This window comes from Chrysoperla carnea, chromosome 3, assembly GCF_905475395.1.
Source record: "Chrysoperla carnea chromosome 3, inChrCarn1.1, whole genome shotgun sequence".
NCBI lineage: Eukaryota > Metazoa > Arthropoda > Insecta > Neuroptera > Chrysopidae > Chrysoperla > Chrysoperla carnea.
In genome coordinates this window covers 9,856,924-9,878,989 of record NC_058339.1, presented here as the reverse complement: position 1 = coordinate 9,878,989, position 22,066 = coordinate 9,856,924, and the positions used below count along the sequence as shown (strand labels likewise).

At 29.8% G+C, this 22,066-nt stretch overlaps 3 protein-coding genes across 4 annotated transcripts; 1 reads left to right on the top strand and 2 right to left on the bottom strand.

Annotated features, from left to right (window-relative positions):
- Positions 1-4,978, bottom strand: LOC123295729 (ATP-dependent RNA helicase DHX8). Of its 2 annotated transcripts, XM_044877168.1 has the most exons (6): positions 4,809-4,978; positions 4,498-4,737; positions 3,109-4,386; positions 2,540-2,969; positions 1,208-2,168; positions 1-752 (listed from the first exon to the last, which is right to left on the bottom strand). In XM_044877168.1, exons 1-6 carry the CDS (start codon positions 4,900-4,902, stop codon positions 24-26), a joined length of 3,732 nt encoding a protein of 1,243 aa, XP_044733103.1. In that variant the 5' UTR covers positions 4,903-4,978; the 3' UTR covers positions 1-23. The 2 variants fall into 2 exon arrangements, with proteins under 2 accessions (XP_044733103.1, XP_044733102.1); XM_044877167.1 differs by having other exon boundaries at positions 3,109-4,737.
- A 6,879-nt stretch (positions 4,979-11,857) lies between these two features.
- On the bottom strand, positions 11,858-13,673 carry LOC123295747 (sugar transporter SWEET1). The gene is made up of 3 exons (XM_044877192.1): positions 13,510-13,673; positions 13,226-13,427; positions 11,858-12,806 (listed from the first exon to the last, which is right to left on the bottom strand). Exons 1-3 carry the CDS (start codon positions 13,584-13,586, stop codon positions 12,411-12,413), a joined length of 675 nt encoding a protein of 224 aa, XP_044733127.1. The 5' UTR covers positions 13,587-13,673; the 3' UTR covers positions 11,858-12,410.
- Positions 13,674-14,470: 797 nt separating this feature from the next.
- LOC123295738 (pre-piRNA 3'-exonuclease trimmer-like) lies at positions 14,471-21,860 on the top strand. The gene is made up of 9 exons (XM_044877181.1): positions 14,471-14,598; positions 14,664-14,949; positions 16,100-16,456; positions 18,261-18,896; positions 19,216-19,335; positions 19,400-19,488; positions 20,225-20,329; positions 20,895-20,985; positions 21,467-21,860. Exons 1-8 carry the CDS (start codon positions 14,471-14,473, stop codon positions 20,956-20,958), a joined length of 1,785 nt encoding a protein of 594 aa, XP_044733116.1. The 3' UTR covers positions 20,959-20,985; positions 21,467-21,860.
- The last annotated feature ends 206 nt before the right edge of the window (positions 21,861-22,066 follow it).

Below are 22,066 nucleotides of genomic sequence, written 5' to 3'. Positions count from 1 at the left end.
TACACATAACATAAAAAAATAATTTAATTCCGTCTCCGCCGTACTCGAGATATACGCCATGCGTTTGGTTCTTCATATTTATTATACAATGGTTCCAATCGTTGATTTTTCTTAAATTTACTAAGTTTTGTTGGATCTGAGAATTTAAAGAATGCTGGAGCAAATTCAACTAACCATTTTGGATCAATTGTTGTTACTTCACGCATGTATTCTTTTGTAGTTTGTACCAATTCATGATAAATAACCCATTCGGGTTGTCGATTAAATAGAGCACTACTAGGATGAATATACACAACTTGACTATCAACCAATGTACGATATCCTTCTTGCGGATCTTTTTTTGCTGCGTTACGAAAGAATCCTGAGCATACAGCTTTTTGTACGCGTACTGTATTTTTTTCAGCCGATACTACATCTAATTTATGACGATCCATGATACCCAATAATTGTTTTCGAACATCTTGAGCACGTTTTAATGTTCGTATTTGTACAAAATTTTCATAACACCATGCATTTGAGAATTTATTATTTCGCCAACTATTGTACACAGCTAATAATGTTAAATGATCACCTTCGGCCTGATTAAATTTTGCTTTTTTCTGATCGGCGAGTGCTTGTTTGTCTTTCGGTCGATAAAACACATTTTGAACGGACAACATACTGACTATTGTTAATATTTCATCAGAACATTGAAGTGCCACAGACATTATCAGCATTTTTGATAAATTTGGTTCTAAAGGAAATTCTGCCATCTGCAAAAAAAAAAGTTATTTTATTAATCTAAAATTTTCTTTCTGTTAACTGAAATTGTCTTTTATTTTCTCTAATTAACCCGATCATCTGAGCCAAAAAAAGGGATCAACCTCGTAATCTTTGATATGCAAGATCAATCAAAGGTGGAAAAAATCGGTTTTTTGAGAATATCTCGTTTCCTTTGATTTCAATCGTATTTACATTTATTAAGTTGTGGTTAAAATTCTTTACAAATTTGCCTGAAAACTTTTTTTATACGTTGAACCGATTTTGAAATGGAGGGCGCAGAAGATGGAGCGCTCAGCTAAACGTACCTCAGTACAGGGTCAATAGTGAATCCCATTCTATTATAAGATTTTTATACCCTGTATATATGAAATATATATTAAGGTATACTGAGTTTAGTCCCAAGTTTGTAACGCTTAAAAATATTAATGCAATTATTTGATCTTACCCTCCTTCCAAGTCGAGTTAATAAGCCTTCATTATCCAAGGCAGACAATGAATGTAATTGTTCCAATGCCATAATTAATGATTCCACTGGCGGAGCATCCATAAAATCAAAATGAAGTAAATCATTAATACCCATAGTCTTTAACTGTAAAACCGTTGTTGCAAGATTAGTTCTTTGAATTTCAGGAACAGGTGTTGGTAACATTTCATCTCGATAAGCACGTTCCGTGTATAATCTGTAACATTTGCCAGGCCCTGTTCGACCAGCTCTTCCCGCTCTCTGTTTAGCTTGAGCCTGAGAAATTGGTGTAACGACCAAAGAATCCATACCAGTTTTTGAATTATAAACTTTTTGCTTAACAAAACCAGGATCAACCACATAGTAAATACCATCAATTGTTAACGAGGTTTCAGCAATATTTGTGGCAATAACAACTTTACGACTGCCAGGTGGTGCTGGTTCAAAAATACGCGTTTGCATTTCAGATGGCAATGCAGAATAAACAGGTAAAATAATTAATTCAGGTACATCAGGTCCTAATGATTTCATACGTTCATATAAAATTTCACATGCCGTATCAATTTCTTCTTGACCCGTTAAAAATAATAGAATATCTCCTGGAGGTTCCCGTAAATGAATTTGCATGACAGTGATTAAACTTGCATCCAAATAATCAGTTTCTGGTTCTTTTGTATATAATACTTCAACGGGGAATGTACGACCAGGTATTGTAAATATAGGTGCTTCGAAGAAATATTGAGAGAATTTTACAGCGTCTAATGTGGCAGATGTTACAATTATTTTTAATTCGGGTCTTTTTTGTACAGCTTGTTTAAGTAAACCAAATAACACATCAGTATTAATTGTTCTTTCATGAGCCTCGTCCAACATAATTACTGAATAAGCTTTTAAATCCAAATCCATAAGACATTCTCGAAGTAACATACCATCTGTCATGTACCTAAATTTAGAAATAATTCAAGTTTATTATTTACAACTAGCTTGATACTCGCCCACTTCACTGGGCTTAAAAGTAAAAACCACCGCTTTATAGCCTCCACCTCTTTTGATCTCACTTATCAACATTTCATAACACTTGAAGGGATTGTTTTACGCAGCTAAAAGATATGCACAGTTTACAATTTTTTAAATTGTAAAGTAGTCATAATTCATTGAGTATATCAGAAAAGGTGGCTATGATTTGTTTGACATTTACTATTTTAAATTTTTACAGAAATCTTTAATTTATGGTTCAAAATGATGATCATAACTCTGCTCCATCTGTGATCATCATTTTGAACCTAATATTAAAATTAGAAGGAAATTACTTACTTGATAACTGTTTCAGGGCTTGTACAATCTTCAAAACGTATAGTATATCCAACTTCTTGTCCTAAACGACAACCAAATTCTTCAGCAACACGTATAGCTACAGACATTGCAGCAACACGACGTGGTTGTGTACAACCAATTTTTCCACGTGCCGTAAAACCAAATTCGGCTAAATACTGTGTAATTTGTGTTGTTTTACCTGATCCAGTTTCACCAATAACAATTAAAATTTGATTATCGGTTACAGCTTTTGTTAATTCATCACGTAATTTATAAATGGGCAACGATTGCCGTTGTTCAAGAAGTGAAAGATTTGTTTTCTTTCCAAATGATGATTTTTTACCACCAATTACATGTTTTTTCCATTCTGGAAGATCTTGAGTTTGCATTCCAATACCTCGCATATTTGCTGCTAAAGTACGGCTGTCGGCTAAATAAATTAAAATACGAAATAATTAAGAAATAAAAGAAATATACAGTGGAATCTCGATAACGCCGAACGTCAAGGGAAATGCAAAAATTTTCGATAAAAATGTGTGTAAAGTAATCAATCAATAAAAGTAACTTACCTTCAGGCAGAGGATCAATCCAATTTTTATTCAGTCCTGTTGGCATTGAATCCATTTCTTGCTCCCGTTGTAACATTTTTTGTTCTCTTCGTTCCTTAGCTAAGGCTGATTGCATCATTGCAGCTTGTGCCAAAGATCCATCTGGATTTTTAACAATTCTTACAGGACTAAGATCGTGCAATGCTCTTCCATGTCCGTGTAAAAATGGTGGCTCATCTTCTACCATTTCAATTTCGATATCAGCTTCCCCATCTTCTTCTTTTGGTAATAAACCAGTTTCTTCGTCAAAATCGGGCAACTCACTTTTATCTATACAACCAGAAGAAATCATCTGTTTAATTTCCCAACGTTCAGGACTAGAAATACGATTAACTCGTTTCCTAGATACATCTTCATCATCATCGTCGATTGGACCTGGTAATCGTAGCATGGAAGCGGTAGATCCTTGTGGGCGATCAGGATTTCTGCCAATATTTTCATCTGCAACTCGCAAATGTGCGTGTGAAGCAGGATTCAAATCACGGCCTGTTTCTTGACATACATCTTTCATTGATAAAGAAACTTTCTGGCCTGCTACTGAGATAATTTTCACTTTAACCTTCATACCACGAGACACAACATCAGAAACGTTTATAACTCGTCCTTCTGCACGTAATTGTGAAATATGTACTAAACCTTCAGTACGTCTTCGTAGACCCTCAATCTGTACGAAACATCCAAATGGAACAATGTTTGCCACTTTACCAGTGTAAATTTTACCTGGTTCAGGATCTTCGTCTAATTCTGGACTTTCTCGCTTTGTTTTACGATCCCCACTGGCATCACGATCTTTTCTAGAATACTTATCCACGGACGAGCGTCTAGATTTATCGCGACGTTTCAAATCAGGTGACCTGCGTCTTTTACCATGTTTGCTTTTACTTTGATCTGGACTGTATACTTTTCGACGATCTGATCTATCTCTACTTCGACTTCTTGAATGATTTCTACGGTCCCTACTTCGGCTTTTTGAACGATGTCTACGTTCTCTGCTACGACTTTTTGAACGGTTATTACGATCCCTACTTCGACAATTTCGATCTCTTCGACTTCTATCCTTACGATTCTTATCTCGACTACGATCTCTTCGATTTCTATCTCGACTATGACTTCTGTTGCGACTTCTACTTGGACTAGGACTTCTACTTCGTTTTTTTTCAACTTCTTTTAATTTAGCTGCGGATGGTGCAAATGCTTCTAATTCAGCCATTGCATCATCGACAATGGCGGAATCATCTTGTTTCAGATCCTTTTTCGTATCTTTAACATCATCTTTTGTAATGTTTTTCTTATTATTTTTAATATCCGATGTATCTTCTTCGTCTGAGCTATTAAATTTCTCAATTATATTTTTTTGTAAATCGTTAGGTATCGCTAATCCTGGGAATTTTTTGGCCAAATCATCTTTCTCGATAATAGCATCAAAATCATCTTCGTTAGTTTTCTTATTCTTTACTGGTCGCATATGTTGTATAATTCGTAATAAATTTGCAATAAAAGAATCCGAAAATTCTGCTTCATTTTCTATTAAAACTTTTTTGAAAGATTCAAATGTGTTGTTTTCTTCTGATAAATGAATTATAAATTCAGCTAAACACAAAATAATTATTATTTATATTTACGTTCAAAATATAACCTAATTTCGTAGTAGAAAATCTTACCCAAATCTTTATCATTTAAACCTAAATGATTCTCTAATTCTGTGCACACTTTCGAAACGAGAGACAAATGCTCAAGCTTTTCTACTTCATTCATTTTGTATTTATTACTTATTACTAATGAATTGTAATTAATATAAATACTTCATTATTTAGAACAGTTTCATTATTATGTCAAATTGTTTCCATCAAACCACAGACTATTATTAAAACTTAAGCAGGGTTTCCAATACTTAAATTTTTACTCCCCTAAGAGGTGGGACAAAACCTCTAAAATTCACACCCCAATTGGGATCTGACATATGGGCGGGGCTAAAAAAACATGGCTGACATAAAGTGACAAATTTTAAAAATAACATAGCAATACATACTCTTTGTGCAATTTTTCAAGAAGAGAATAATTAATATTAATGAAATTTGTTGTTGGGGACAAACAAAACCGAGTAATCGTAATTTTACTGAAGGTGAAAGACTATTGAAAACAGGTCATGTGATTAAATGTGGAAAAAATCAAGTCGAAAGTGAGGAAGATGTGCTCATGTTTAACTTCATACTGTTTACAAACAACTAATTTAAAAGAAAAGTCTCATCAAATCGATATACATAAATAAATATCTCTTCAAGTATTCTTGATGCCAAAACACAGTAATTTTTTTAGCTCAATAATACATATTAGTTTTGACAATAGTTAATGTTTTGAAGAGAAAAAACCCTATAAATGAGCGAGCTTCTTTGGTATATCTGTAATTTCTGCCAAGAATATGTCATTTCTACAGTTGAAGATTTTTTTAAAAGATACAATTCAAAAAAATAATCTTTTGTAGTTGTAATTATTATTATTGAAATATTTGTTGCTATTGTGTCTGGAAAATTCACCGAAATCCGGATTCTTAGTATTGAGACCATACTAAGAATTCTGATTTCGGTCCTGTCACTGACTTATTTTCGTTTTTCTCATTTTTCATGATTAATATTTTGGAACTAGATCAATCATCAATTAAGGATTCAAGGTCGCAGACTTCGCATTTAAAGCACTAAAAGCTCCGTATGCAAATGAATTGGGGTTGTTAAATTATTATCTAAAAATCTACCGTGCATTGATTTTTTCTTCTTCTAAAAATTAATTTAACGAAATTAACGATTAAGGATTAAAATTAATGTGGGCAAAGAACCTAAGCCAGAAGTTTATCAATGTATTATTGAATCATTCTGTATAATAGGTACACCATACTAGTATAAACGGTATATATCTATATATAGATTATAGATGCCAGACATACCAGTTATTGCCAGTCCACTAGTAAAATTGTTGAAAAAAATATATTTTTACAAAGTTACATTTACAAAAATAAGTTTTAAGTATGATATAAAAACAATTATTTTTAACTTTTTATTGTAATATCTAGCCAGACAAAAAACCTAGTATATTTTAATTATCTAATTATTATTAACAGACAAGAAATAATAAAAAAGTGAGGCTAGGTATGAAAGAGAACATAAACATTGTGTGAGTATGAGTGAGACAGTTTTATTGTATAAAGTATTATAAACGCGTTGTTAAACCATAGACTTACACAATAGACGCCAGACAAAATATTTGTATTATTTTCATGTGTATTTTTTGATAGTTTTCTATATTCCATTTTCTACTAAAATAACTGATTATATCGTGAGCTATGGCCTTAATAAATTGTGTGTTTTGTGATAAAATAACTGAACGAAAAATTGTTTTATTTAATAATAAGACTTTAAAGAAATGCCAAGAGATGTTAATGATACGTAGATTAAATCGTCTAAAATATAGTGAAGTTGTATTACCAACTGAACCAAATGATACTTGCGGTTATCACGCATATTGTTACAGGCCATTTAGTGCAATCCAGAAAAAATATTATGATCGAACGTTCCCGGAACGTTCTTCTGCACTATTTGAAAATGTGCAAATGGCACAACCATTTACTTCTACTGGTAATATACAATTATATTTATCTGAACGAGAAACTAAAATGATTACGGAAGGAGTTGCAATAAACGAAGTAGATATAAATCCACAAATTTCTTTTGAAGAAATTGAATCGACTAGCTTGGCTGTACCACAGAATTTTCACAGAATAAAAGAAGAAGATACAAGTTCACCAATTTCCTTTGAAGATACAATGCCTCTTGTATCCGATGTAGATAGAGAGCGGCTAATTTTGTTTGAAGGTACTGAATCGCTAAACTTGGCTCAACCAGATGGAGTTGGTACTGCACTAATTAAAAATGTACAAATGCTACAGCCATCTACGTCTACTGGTAATATGCAATTATATTTGTCTGAACGAGAAACTGAAATGCTTACAGAAGCAGTTACAATAAGCGAAGTAGATATAAAACCAGAAATTACTATTGAAGAAACTGAAATGACAAGCTTGGCTGAACCACAGGATTTTTTCAGAATAAAAGAAGAAGATACAAATTCACCAATTTCCAATGAAGATACAATGCCTCTTGTTTCCGATGAGGATAGAAAGCAACTAATTCTCTACGAAGATACTCAATCAATAAACTTGGCTCAACCAGAAGGAGTTGGTAGAATAATGAAGCCACTGAATTTGTTTGAAGATATTGACCCAATAAATATGGATCGGCCAAAGCTAACTAAAAGAATTAGGACATCATTAAATATAAAATGTGTATTTTGCGGTATAAAAACTAATGAACGAATTATTTTATTTAATGGTAAGAGTTTAAATAAATGTAAAGAGTTTTTGAATATACGTAGAATTTATGGTCTAAAGTATAGTGAAATTGTTTTACCAATTGAACCAAATGATGCCAGTGGTTACCATACAGACTGCTATAAACCTTTTAGCGCAATAAGTAAAAAATATTATGATCGGATGATGGGACATTTCTATGCGCATTCTGAAAAAATGGAAGCCACACAGCTATCCAATTCTAATTTAATCGAACGAAATCAAACGGATCAAATTGTTTTTGAAGATACTGAATCGACAAGCTTGGACCAACCACAGAAGGCTAGTGAAATAAGCGAGGAAGATTCAAAACCAATACTCATCGAAGAACCTGAAGAAGTTAATAGAATAATACAAACACCGATGTCCTTTGAAGATATTGAATCAATAAGCATGACTCAATCAGAAGAATCTAATAGAATTATGACATCATTAGATATAAAATGTATATTTTGTGGTATCAAAACTATGGAAAAAATTATCTTATTTAATGAGCAGAGTTTAAAGAGGTGTAAAAAATTGTTAAATATACGTAGAGTTAACGGTCTGAAATACAGTGAACTTGTATTACCAACTGAACCAAATGATACTTGCGGCTATCACAGACATTGTTATAAGCCATTTAGTGCAATAAATAAAAAATATTATGATCGGATGTTCACACGACACCCGTCCATATTATCTAAAAAACTGCAAGCGGTACAGTCTACTTCCACGGGAAATATAAAATTACATTTAACTGGACGAAGAACTAAAGCTTTTACGAAGACATCAGTAATAAGTGAATGTGCAAAACCACGGACTTCCTCTGAACTGGAAGGCTTGAGTCAACCAGAGGAACTTAATGTTTGTTTTTTTTGTAATAAAAATCGAAAGATATATCAACGTGAAATACAAGTTTTGCAATACTGCTACAAAGATAATTTTATAGGTAGCATAAAAATCTATATAACAACCGAGCAACAAGCAATTATCTTGAATCGACTGCAAAATAAAAATATTGTATTTTATCATAATATTTGTGTCCAAAATTTTTATAGTAATAAAAAAATGGCGGTTCGAAAAATTAAAAAACTCCCTCACAAACAACATCTTAACAAAGCTTATGCAGATCTATGTGAATTTATACACGAAAATATTATTAATCGTAATAATTGTTATTTTTTCTCATATTTACAAAGATATTATTTAGATTGTTTACAAGAAGCAGTAGAAAGAAATTCCGAGCAATTTGATCATACATTCACAGCACCACACTTAGAAACTCAAATTCGTAAAACATTTGAAGGTCATATTAAATTAATTACGAAGCATAACAAAAAAATTGTAATACCACAGCTTATTGTTAATGTTGATGACAAATCATATTCTTTGTTAGAAGAGTCAGAAACTATGCAAAAGGCTGCATGGGTTTTGAGAAAGTCTATCTTAGAAATGGAATCAAATAATCTATCTGAAAATTTAGTGAAACTTGAAAGTTCAGTTCCAAACCAATTAATTGAATTTCTTACTATATTATTAGAAGGTTCTGGATCTGGGTGTAGAGAAGATTCAAATTGCCAACAGAAAGTAATATCCTTATCTCAGGAAATAACATATGCAGTAAAAAATTTAAAGGATACAAGATATGAAAGTACTGATTTTGCAAGTAATGGCGGAGCTGTTACGAACGAAGGTATTCTACAGGACCCTCTAGCAATCGTTGAAAATGTCAATAATGATTTATGACATAATATGATTGAATCAGAACAGATTACAGACGTAAAGAATTTAAGAATAAAAAGAAGAATCCGTGATACAATAATACCTGATTTAATTAATTCTTTGAAATAAGCAAAAAAGATAGCTTTCAATGACAAAGTTATAATCAACAAATTAATAATTTGCCGAGTTTTTTTTTTTTGAAAAGTTTTTATCGAAAATAACACACGAGTAGGAAAACTTTGCTGTTCAACGATCTGAGTTGGAGCTATATATTTAAGATCGTTCAGTTATTTCTAACCACAGTCTTCCAACTAACCAAAGTGAGTTAGAACAAATCTCCAAAGGGATGAAATATTAATGCAGTGGCTTTAAGAGATATTATAGTTTATCAATACTATTGGATGCATTGGAAAAATTTGAAAGAAAGAGATTAATTTAATCACAGAACAAAAGTTAAGGAATATGTCGAAATAAGTTGGGAAACCTGCGCTTTAAGGTGATGATGAGTCTTGGATTAAAATCTTGCTTGAATGACTTATCGGTTTTTTCGCATTCGGATCAGATTTGTTGATTTAAAAATAAAAATAATAAAGGATCTAAACATTGTATATGAATAAATTATTTATTAAACAGTTAATAAATTTATAACATAGAAAATTAGTGTAAATATAAACTTTATAACTATTATCACAAATATACACTTCGTAAGAGTTCTAGTATTGTATAAGGTTTTGTATTTATTTACCAAAGTAAAACATTTATTCATTATTTTGATACTTATTAAAATAAAAGTTTATTTTGTAAAACGAGATTATAAACAATTTGAATTTAAAGAAGTCCGGTAATTTTTTTGAGTATCTAATCAAATTAGCAACTCAAAAATCTCTTCCCTTTGACAGAAAAAACTCAGTTTTCTATCAATATTATAAATTACTCTAAATATGGCGGGCGTATACAGACATAATTTTTAGCTAAGAAATTGTTTCTGCGTGTGAGCTACTATCCCAGATATAATAAGTAAATATCATAGAGATAAGTCGCCGCCCAAACGGTTGATCGCAGTAGAGAGACACCAGATCAGATAGACGCTATAACCGTTTTCGTCTATCTTATACTTGCTATAATCATAATAGCATATACCATAGAGATAATATAAGTATAGCAAACATATTAACGTATAAACGCCTATCAATTCTGTCTCTCTGCTGTCAAGAATTCACTTATTGCGTCTATGCTATTATCTTTATGGTAAAATAGATGAACAAAGAAAAGATCTATAATTAATATTCTTTATATGTCTATGGCAAGTACGCGTCCAAAACAAGGACAGAGGAACCACTTAGACAGCATTCTCTTTTTATCGAGATATCACATTCACTTACATATGTCTATGATATATACTGATGATAGTAAGAACAGACACTCAAACATATCAAAAACAGATTCAATCACTGATCTCTATATAACTGGATAGAGGATCCCATGTATTAAAATTGGTCTGAATTTGAGATATATAAATATATGCTAGAGCTACCAAATGAGTGGCTAGAACTGAAAAAATTAAGAGATAACGATTATAACGTGCATGTGTTGAATGGTTTTATTTAGCTTCCATCCACTCATTCTGAGGCGCTATTTTACGCCATATAGATCTTCTATCCACTTATATAGAGATCAGTGTATTCGATATATGAAGTGACGAATGGTACGTAGCCTTACCAAAATTAAAAAGAGTGATAACACTACATATGACCTTGATCATGGAGACATTGATAGATATATACTTGAATTATTTTACCGAGGCCAACCTTGAACAAAATAAAGTACGTTTTAAAGCACAGTTTAATTTAACTGGTTTGATTTTTTAATTCTGCTTTAAAATAAATTATACTTAGCAAAAATATAAATTGTATTATTAGGCTCGAAAACACACTTCGAAGTTTCCAAGGTTGGTCTCGGTAAAATAATTCAAGTATAGTATGATAGCCACCGACATAATAACCAAAATCAATAGAAATTTTTTTCAGTTAAATCTTGTTTTTAAAGACCCCTTATGTAGAATAAAGTAAACGTCAATTACAAAGTAGAAACGTTAAAAACATAGGGTGCATTACAACTTCACGCGAACGCCCAGCTAATAAAAAGCGATTGTGTTCTGTTATCAAATTGATTATATTCAGATAATTTACTTTCCATTAATTAAAACAAAAATACTGATAAAAGCACAAACACACTGATAAAAGTAAAAATTTTAAAAGTAAATTTCCGAAAAAAATTCGCCGCCACGTTATATCTACGACGAAATTATTCCGCATAAAGTGTTACTCCTGGAATAGTTCTCAACATTTTAGAAAGACAATCAAAAACTGGAGAAAACAGTACAATTGTTCCCTGTGTTTGAGTTTTAAAAACAATTTTCTATAAACTTCGTATAAAACCTTTTTCTCACGATCGTTAACAAAATATTTTAGATATCAATTATCATATATCATTTATCTGATTTACCCTTAAAATGATTAGCTAATCGGATTATTTTAATATTATTATCAATTTAAAAAATAAAAATTTCTTTAATTTCTGTTATTTTAACAAGTTTTGCCTGATTTTGACACATACTAGATGAACACTGATTATTTAATATTGTGATCTGACTGATTAAAATTTATCCAATATCACCTAAGGTTAAAAATAATTTTTAAGTTAAAAATAAACAACTGACTGAGTTAATTGTTGAAATACCATGTATAGACAGTGTAGATTACGGAATCGTTTGTTTTTTCACGTCAAAATTTTACATTAAACTCTTTTATTTATATGTATGTATGGTGTGCAATGTTTACAACATTGTAAACAACACATCCGTTTAATATTATGTATCAATGCGAGCTAACATATACGATTCTTTTTTCTATCGATAGATATAATCTTTCTTAGACTTCAAGTTCCATAGAACTAGGCACAAATCATTTTAAAATAAAATATTGTTTAATAAAACCTTGCGATTTTGGTTTTAATTAGAGCAGCTGATTTATCTGCTACGCTTCGAGACAATCATTACTAGTTATTTCGCTGTGAGAGCAACACAGATAATATTTAACTTAAAATTAATCTCTAACCCAAACATGTGAAACTGGATGTGATCGTGACAATATCACTGATATCACTAAAACTGATGACTAACTAAGTTATAGCCAGCAGTTTTTGTTGGCGTACTGGGATAACAAAGAAATATGCCTAATTGAAAGATAGATAATGCAAATCCTAGAAAATTTGGTAACTGTACAAATATATCGTTTAATATGATACCATATAACCACCATTGTAACGATACAAAACATGATGATAAAATCATTGGAAATGGAAGAGATTCTGTACTTTTCGTTTTAATCACATGCATTAGTGTTGCCAACGGTGCCGCTATAAAGATCACAGTGGTGGTACAACATAATACACCCATACGGAATACTGCTATTTCATGTTTTTCTTCAATAAACGTTGTGTAACCAATACAAATTATTAATATACATAATACTCCAAATATTTGACGTGCAACTACGGACTGAAATCAAATCAAAATCAAATTTATTATACGTAAAATTGTGTTCACAAAGTTTACTTTCAAGTTAGAGCTTGAAGGGGGTGCACTTGCACCCTCCTGTTCGAAGAAAAATACAAAGAAAAAAATTTAGAATTCATTGTCCTCCTCTGCTCTTTTTTGCTTACATCTTTACTCTCGAGATGAGAGAAATTCTCACAATTTCTGAAGAACTTGAATAAAATATATTTTTTATAAATTTAAATAGGTTGGAAAAATTCATAATTCGAGAAAAATACTCATAATGCAAATGCTGACGGGGTAGAGAATTAGAGAGCACTAAATTAGATAAACTTTATAGCGTTTAAGTGTCTGTTGAGATGAAAAAACCTAATACTTAAAAGAATGAGCTTCAATTGTAATTTAAATACTAATATAATTACTTTTTTTATGCTATAGAATAAGTAAGTCATACAATAAGCCAAGAATAATGTTCCGCCAATTGTATTTACAAGAATCATCGATTCTTCATTTATTAAAAAGCCATATCGTAACCATAAACTGCAAGATAAAAACCCACATATAAATGGAAAACATGATGTGTTACCAGTCGAACCTTTTTCTACAAACTTTTGACAGACCATTCTAAAATTTAATAAGAAACAAGGAATATATTAATTCAAAGCAAATGTTTCAAACCAATTTTACTATGCTGGAGGATTCTTACATTCCTGTCAAAAACTGTAATATTGTTGATATTGATGCAGTCAAAGCTATTATTTCTTGCCATTCTTCTAGGCCCATTTTTCATAACGACAAATTTCGTAAAATAACGATCAATTCCAATAAATAACTTTATATTTTAATTAAGTAATAACCTTACAAATTACAGTTCAGTCATATGTAAACATCAAATAAAAACAATTTATAATTCGTGGCATTTACGTGACGTTTTTCAGTCAAAGTAAAGTCTGCTACACACGGCACAATTATCGAACTAGAATTCGACCTAAGAACACAGAGTTTATAATAGGGAAAATTAATGTATTTTTTTAATATTTTTAATTCATAGTTTACACCGTTATAACAAAGTAAAAAATATAAATACTGTTTAAAAATGTTGTATTTAAGTGTAAAAAAATATTTAAAATATATTATAATTTTGAGATATTTAAACGCAGTTTTTTGGCGCTCTCTGTTGATGGCGTATAAGTACGTGATCTGTCAATTGGTGACAGTTCAATGTATAATTTACACTTTAAAAAAATGAATTTACAACATAGAATTTACATTCGTTATTATTAAGTTTTCTAATTAAAAGCCGTAGAATAGTATAATTTAATGAAATTAATTTATTCTGTAGGTCCACGATCTGCTGTTAATAACAGAACACCGTGTATATACATGGTATAATAACGTCAAAAATAAGTTATTAACTAACATAATAATCCTAAAATCATTTTTAAAATCTAGAATAATATTTTGCCTTTTCATTTTAAAATCATAATTCAGAACTAAATGGCAGTCTTCTCTCTATTACTACGCATATCGTATGTTTTGGCCGGCCCCTGACGTGCTCTATGTATTAATATCTCTATGGTTTTGACATATTTGAAAATGTGTATCAAACACATGGATCAAATGTTGTATCAAATTTAAAATTTAAATTTGAAATTAAATAGAAAAATATGTTAGTAACAAATGAAAATTTCGAGGAATTATTACCTCAAATTGAAAATGAATTAAAAAATTGTGTTTTTATGGCTATTGATTGTGAATTTAGTGGACTAACTGCTAAAAATTCACTCAAAAATAGGTTCGTTTTTAAGAATAATTCTCTTTATTTTTATTTACAAATTCTAATTATGAAATTAATTTTAGCTTATTCGATACAAACAATGAACGATATAATAAATTAAAGGAAAACATGCAATCATTTATACCAATTCAAGTTGGAATTAGTATATTTACTTTTATAAATCAACAAAATACATATCAATCGAAAACATATACGTTTTACTTATTACCTAGACCATTTGGATTTGGTGGAAACATATTATCATCGACAACAACTGATGGAACAATGGTTTCTACACCAGAAACTTATTATTTATTTCAATCAACTTGTATTCAGTTTTTATGTAAATATCAGTTTGATTTTAATAAAGTAAGTATTCATTCAAAAAATTTAATGGATGCATTTAAGTATAATCTTTCGAATAAACATAAACAAATGTGGGGTCAAGTTAAAATGATTTGGGCACGGATCTAATAATTATAGTAAGGATGTAGTATAAAGTCCTACTTTAGACGAGGGGTGTATCACTCAGGGGGTAAGCAATGTGCCTACTTTTGATTGGCTACGGCTCATTTGCGGGAAATTCAAATAGAACGATAATATTTCGTGTATTTTAGATTTTAATATTTCTATATCCATGGTTTTAGATTGCCTCAAGTAATATGCCTGCTTTTGATTGGCTGCGGCTGTTCGCACTCTCAATTGCGGGAAAATTTAAATGGGTAGCGAATTCTGCATGTGTTGTAGATTGGTCCGAGCACTTCTTTTCTTTTGAATACAAGATTATTTATTTATGTTGTCCACACACGTCAACCATATGTAAAACATGTTTCTATGCTTACAAACGAATCAAAAACACTTAAAGAAGGCTTTGAGCATACTTTCAGCATGCGTCTAGTTAATAGCCAATAGAAAGTAGGCACAATGATACCCTACCTCTTCCCCCTGAGTGAGATTCACCTCACTCGGTTATACTCCATCCCTTTTAAAATATTCCTATATCCATTGATTTGGGTAACAAACTACCTTAAATGTAAAGAATATTTTCAAGACGGAAGATTAGGTTATAGTATATCTGAGAAACGTTCTAAAACTTCCAGGATAATGACATTCGCGAACATAATGACTAGATATAGTTTAAGTGAAGTGGCGAATTTTTCAAATGATTGTTTCACGCAAAATTGACTAAAATTGAAAAAACTTCACATTTTTATTAGACAAAAAAAATTTTTAATAATTGAAACGAATTTTTTGCCGCCGTAGGCACATGCCTACTTTGCCTACGCATAAATCCGCCCCTGCATTTAAGTATAATCTTAAAAATTTTTAATAATTGAAACGAATTTTTTGCCGCCGTAGGCACATGCCTACTTTGCCTACGCATAAATCCGCCCCTGCATTTAAGTATAATCTTTCGAATAAACATAAACAAATGTGGGGTCAAGTTAAAATGATTTGGGTAACAAACTACCTTAATTTTATTTGTAAAAGTAAAGAATATTTTTTTTTTTTTTTACAGTTATTTTACAAAGGTATCAATTACATGAGTATAAAACAAGAAACAGAATACAAAAATCAATTGAATAATTGTAAACATTCAATAGAATTAATTGAATCAATACCTTTTATACAAAATATACAAGAATCGATACCAATAGAGGATGAAACTTTATTAAATACTGAATTAAAAAATATATTAGAATGGAATCAGCAACAGAAAAAACAATCAACAATAAATACGAATGAAAAATATGTTATTCAAAATCAATATATTGTTAATAATGTACAATTAATGTACTTATTAAAAAAAGAAATCAAACGACGATACAAGTCATCTTTATCGTTTGTTCATGATCATGAGGGCGGCTTTGTTTATGTAAGTATTTATATTTATGTTGATCTCTACCAAACGAAAAAGTATATTAAACCACAGATTATAATTCATTACATAAATAGATTGGCAACTCTACTGTACATGAAATGTTTTCCAAAAAGCCACCTGGAGAAAGGCACTTACAATAAACTATTTTTTTTTAAATGGTGGGAATTAGGTACTGTTCGAAATATTTCTATTCAGTTTATCATCTTTTATTAAATTTTTTTTGTATTTATTTGTCTTCTAAATAAATAAAGTGAAGTTTTTTAAATAAAATAACAAATATTAATAAAATAATAATTTATTTGAAACAAAATAGCATTTATTTTAATACAGTAGAATCTCGATAACTTAAACCTCGGTAACATAAAAACCTCTGTTACTTCAAAAAATACTATGTTCCCTTCCCATCAGAGCCCAAAACCTCTATAACTTAATATACGCAACCTCTATACCTTAAATAAATAATCTCTGTATAGGCCCTCAGTAACTACATAGAAACATGTACATACCTCTATATTAACTAACGTACATAGAAACATGTACATACCTCTATATTAACCTTTACCTAACATAGACACTTGATAACTTAAAACCTCTATAACTTAAAATATTTTGTGTTTCCCTTGGACTTTAACTTATCGAGATTCTACTGTATTAACATTATTAATAACAATTAATTATTAGTTTGATGTAAGTTAAATGCAATGTAAAACCATTTTATTTCTTTATTAGTCAATTGTAATCACTAATAAACACTACTTAACTGTAATCAACATGATTAACAAGACCTAAGTGCTAAAATAAACTCAGTAAAAATAAATCGGAAAATAATATAAACACACCTAAAACGACTAAATTACACTAATTAGTTAATGAACAGGGGCACAATGAAAACGACCAAAATACTTAAATAATGCCACTATACAAATAATCCACAATATGTTAATAAAGACAATCAATTGAGATTACACACAAAGAAAAACGAATTTTAATGACATGCAAACGAATTTTGAAAGATGTATTGTTTATTTATTTAAAAATATATAAAATATCGTTTCCCCAACAACCATTGAAATGGATAAATTATTATCAAAACTAATAGATGGCCCTACACGAATATACCGTGTAGAGCCACTTGGAGGAAAGCACTTTCAGAGAATCAAAATAGTAAAGATTTTACAAGGAGTTGCAGATCTGTTTTAAATTAAAAACTATAATCCGTATACTAAACTGTCTTTGAATTGTCCAAGAATATTTTTAATCACTTAATTTATTAATTGTAGAATGAGAAGACTGACTTCCTTGGATTATCCATTCTTTTATGACCTTCAATTGTCGTAAATGCCCATTATCGAAAAAAAATAATAAAATTAATAAATGGTCTAGAAAGTGATCTGAATGAAAAAAGTACCCAAAATTTTTTTCAACGAAAAACTAGATATAAATAATTGTTATTTATAGAAACCTGTCTTCACTACAAACTGGAAATTCCGATTCACCTAAATTCGAATTCTGAAAAAGCCAATATTGAATTTTTATATTAGGCTGCAAAATTATTTTCCTTAAGGTAGTTTATTACCCAAATCACATAAACTTGACCCCATTTTTTTTATGTTTATTCGAAAGAATATAGAAAATCAAATTTAAATTTACTGCATCGTCCACGAGATATAATTAATTAAAGTTATGCAAAAATATATGGCGTCTTATGAGTTTCCCTGTTCAATAATTCTGGAAATAGAAAGTTTATAAAAAAAGGACAAACTTTAGCTTCCAAAAAAATACATTTTCTTTGTTATAGGTAAAATTAACAGAAGAAGAAACTGAAACTAATAATGATAAAAATATTGAATTGGAATTAGAATTAATAAACAAATCAATTGGTTTTACAAAACTATATAAATTATTAACAAAATATAATCAATTAAAAAAACCATTAGTGGGACATAATTTATATTTAGATGTATTAATTATGTATGAACATTTCAATGGGACTCTACCACGAACCTACAACGAATTTAAATTAAAAATCCATGAACAATTACCAAATATTTACGATACTAAATATTTATCATATCAATTATTAAAAACAAATTTTATACCGAAACAATTACAATGGAATTCGAATGCATTGAATGTTTTATATACATTCTTTAAGGATGGTAAAGGACGACATATTGTTTTTAATTCGCCGATTATTGAAAGTATACAAGAAAATATGGAAAATGATTATGAACAATCATTAAATGATTTCCATGATGCTGGTTTTGATGCATATTGTACGGGATATTGTTTTATTCGTTTGGCACATATTTTTGTGGGTGTGCATTATGAAACAATGTCTATTAATAAAACAATTACATCAATAGAACATTTATCGATCATTAATAAATATAAAAATTGTTTAAATTTGATTCGTGGCAACGTATCATATATCGTAAGTATTGCAATAAGAATATAATGTATTTTTACATATAATGTTTTGTTTTTCCTAATGTGAGACCCCCATTCAATCTCAGAAGTTTGCTGGCCTAAACGCCGGGCCTATGTAGCAGACAAAATAATAGACATATAAAAACGACTAGGATGTTAGAAAAATTAAGAGTCACACAATGCTTTCCAAATTGTACAATACATTGCCATCTTTTCACACGGAATTGAATTTAACGCACGTTAGAAGTCCATTGAACATCAGGGTCGAATGTTTATTCTTGCCTTTATTAATAATTAATTGTATATCGTTCAATTTTTTACAGAAATTAGATGGTCCAGATCCAACATCGGATCGTCCATCATGGTTGTACGTAAAATGTAAATCAAACTCGAATAGCTTGTTTATAAATAATCCGAGTGTTAAACAATCGAATATTAAAAACGTAAGTCGAACTTTAAACATAGTTTTCAGTTCTAATAAGCTACATTTGTAAATTTAAATTATAGATAACTGATACACTTGGAAAGTATGGCTCAATTGATGTACAAATGTTGAATAAAAATGAAGCATTAGTAGCTGTAGCAAATCAGCGCTGGTAAGTTGAAACAAATTTTTACTATACTAAAATCAATAGGGAATATTAATGTATTTTTTTTATATTTTTAATTCATTGTTTACACCGTTATAACAAAGTAAAAAATATAAATACTGCTTAAAAATGCTGTATTTAAGTGTAAAAAAATATTTAAAATACATTATAATTTAGAGATATGTAAACGCAGTTTTTTGGCGCTCTCTGTTGATGACGTATAAGTACGTGATCTGTCAATTGGTGACAGTTCAATGTATAATTTACACTTTAAAAAAATGAATTTACAACACAGAATTTACACTCGTTATTATTAAGTTTTCTAATAAAAAGTCGTAGAATAGTATAATTTAATGGAATACCATACAAAATGTAAGTAATTAATATCACACAGTTTGTCAACAAGTTTGACAAGCCCGTACTACGATGTCACGTCCGTATAAAAATTTGAATTTCCGTTTTAGAAATTTTTAAATGCCCTCAATGAATTTATACTTTTATTAATTAATTTTAAGTAATTAAAAAGATATTAATTACTAAAATAATGGTTTAGTTGAAATGTCCAGTCATTAAAGTTATGGAAGAAAAATATTTGAACCAAATTTAAATTTCATGAATATTCCCTATTGTGCACATTTTCGTTCAATCCCCACCCTATTGACTGGGTCCAAATTTCATAATTTTTTTAAAATAATTTGATTTTACGCATTTTAATAAATTTAATTTTGACTTATATTTTTAGTGTAAATGATATATTAAAGCAATTTAAAAGGCAACGGGAATCAGAATATATTATAACAAAATACAATCCAATCAGGCATTCACCAATTATCAAAACTTATTTATGGTAAGTAGATTAATAACTATTTTAATATTAATTCATATCATTAACTAATTTGGATCCACCATCGAATCCACCAAGACTAAGCTTTAGGTTTATTTATGTCAGGGTATTATTTGAGGAGATACGGCAGTTTAATGTAAAAAGTGTCTATTTTGCTTTGTCGGCGAAAAATTCGTTCTTATAAGCTCCTATAAAGATCAATACAAGTGCATTTTAAAAAGAAATAAACAAGCTTTCGATTGCACATACTCATTTTATTCTATAAATGCTTCTGCACCCCCTGCACGCTTTTAAAATTCATTATAAATTAATAAATTTTCTCAATGTTTAAACCCTGCGCATACATTTTTAAGGGATGATAAAATTGATTAGAAAACTGGAAATTACAAGCTCTCGAATTATATTTAATTCATTCAAATCCAATCATTTTTCGCTGTGATAAACCTTTTTAAAAATTTCGAGAAAATTTAAAATTTTCTGCGTCACTATTTTTGCATGGCAGTATATTTATTATTTAAAAATGATTGATTAATTCGAATAAATATCTGATAAAAATAAAATATTTCAGGGGTAGTGGATGTGTTATAACAGGTGGTTTGATTGTGTGGTCTTTATATAGACTAGTGAATTAAGTAATATTAGCACGATCCGTGTGAAATTCCGCACAACGGTACGCATGGCTAAAAACAGGCAAAAGAAATAATATGATCAATAGTAATTTACTTTCTTTTTTATTTATTTGTAAGGTGATTCCATATGTGACTGACATTACATTTGACCAAAAATGCGTTTTCTTTTGCGCCATATTGTGAATACTATTATTTTAACGGTTTTAGTTTTAGTCTAGTTTTATGGTTGATTCAATATTTATCCCTTTGTAGAAAAAAATGTGCTCATCAAACTTTATGATATATGATTTATTTATAAACCTAAAACACTCTAGGTACCATTTTTAAACTTCTACCTTGATATCTAAATCGACGTGTTTTCACTCAAAAAAATAAGCACATGAGGTCAAGAGTTATTAAGGGTGGATACTTTTGAAATGAACACACTGTATAATGTTTCTAACTTAATTTGCGCTCTCCCAGGTTAACAGTGATGTTTACGAAAAAATGTTTCAAACAAAAATTGTTCTTCTCTCTAACCTCCATGGTTGGCACCCTATACTTTTTTATGGAATCACCCTATAGGCAATTTTATTACAAATATGATATACAAATAACATAATTAACAAAATCAAATCATAATATTATTTCTCTTGTCTGTTTTTTCCTAAGCGGTACATTTTAAACCGTGAATCTATTTTTTATCATTAGCCAGCCTGATAATCTTGAAAATGAGGGTTCAATCAAGGAATTTGATAAAGGAATAAGGAAGATCTCTTGTGGGCAGGAAAAACAGACTAGAGAAACAATATATAATAGGATGTACATATTTTGAGAATAGATATTATCGAGATGGAAATATTTATGACATATTTAATTATAAAATGTAATTATTTCATTTGTAAGTTATGTAAATGTTATGCAATCGACTGAAAAAATAAATGAAGAATTCTATATTTTTAAAAAGTAAATTTTTCTTGGAAATAATCATTGAATTCATTCCAATAAGGATTTTTTTTTTGAGGTAGGTAGTTTGAGACAAGGAAATAATATGTTTGTGACACTTTGATATATTATTTGCTTATTTTTATATTATTTTTAATTTTGTTTCAAGTTCATGAATTTATCAAAT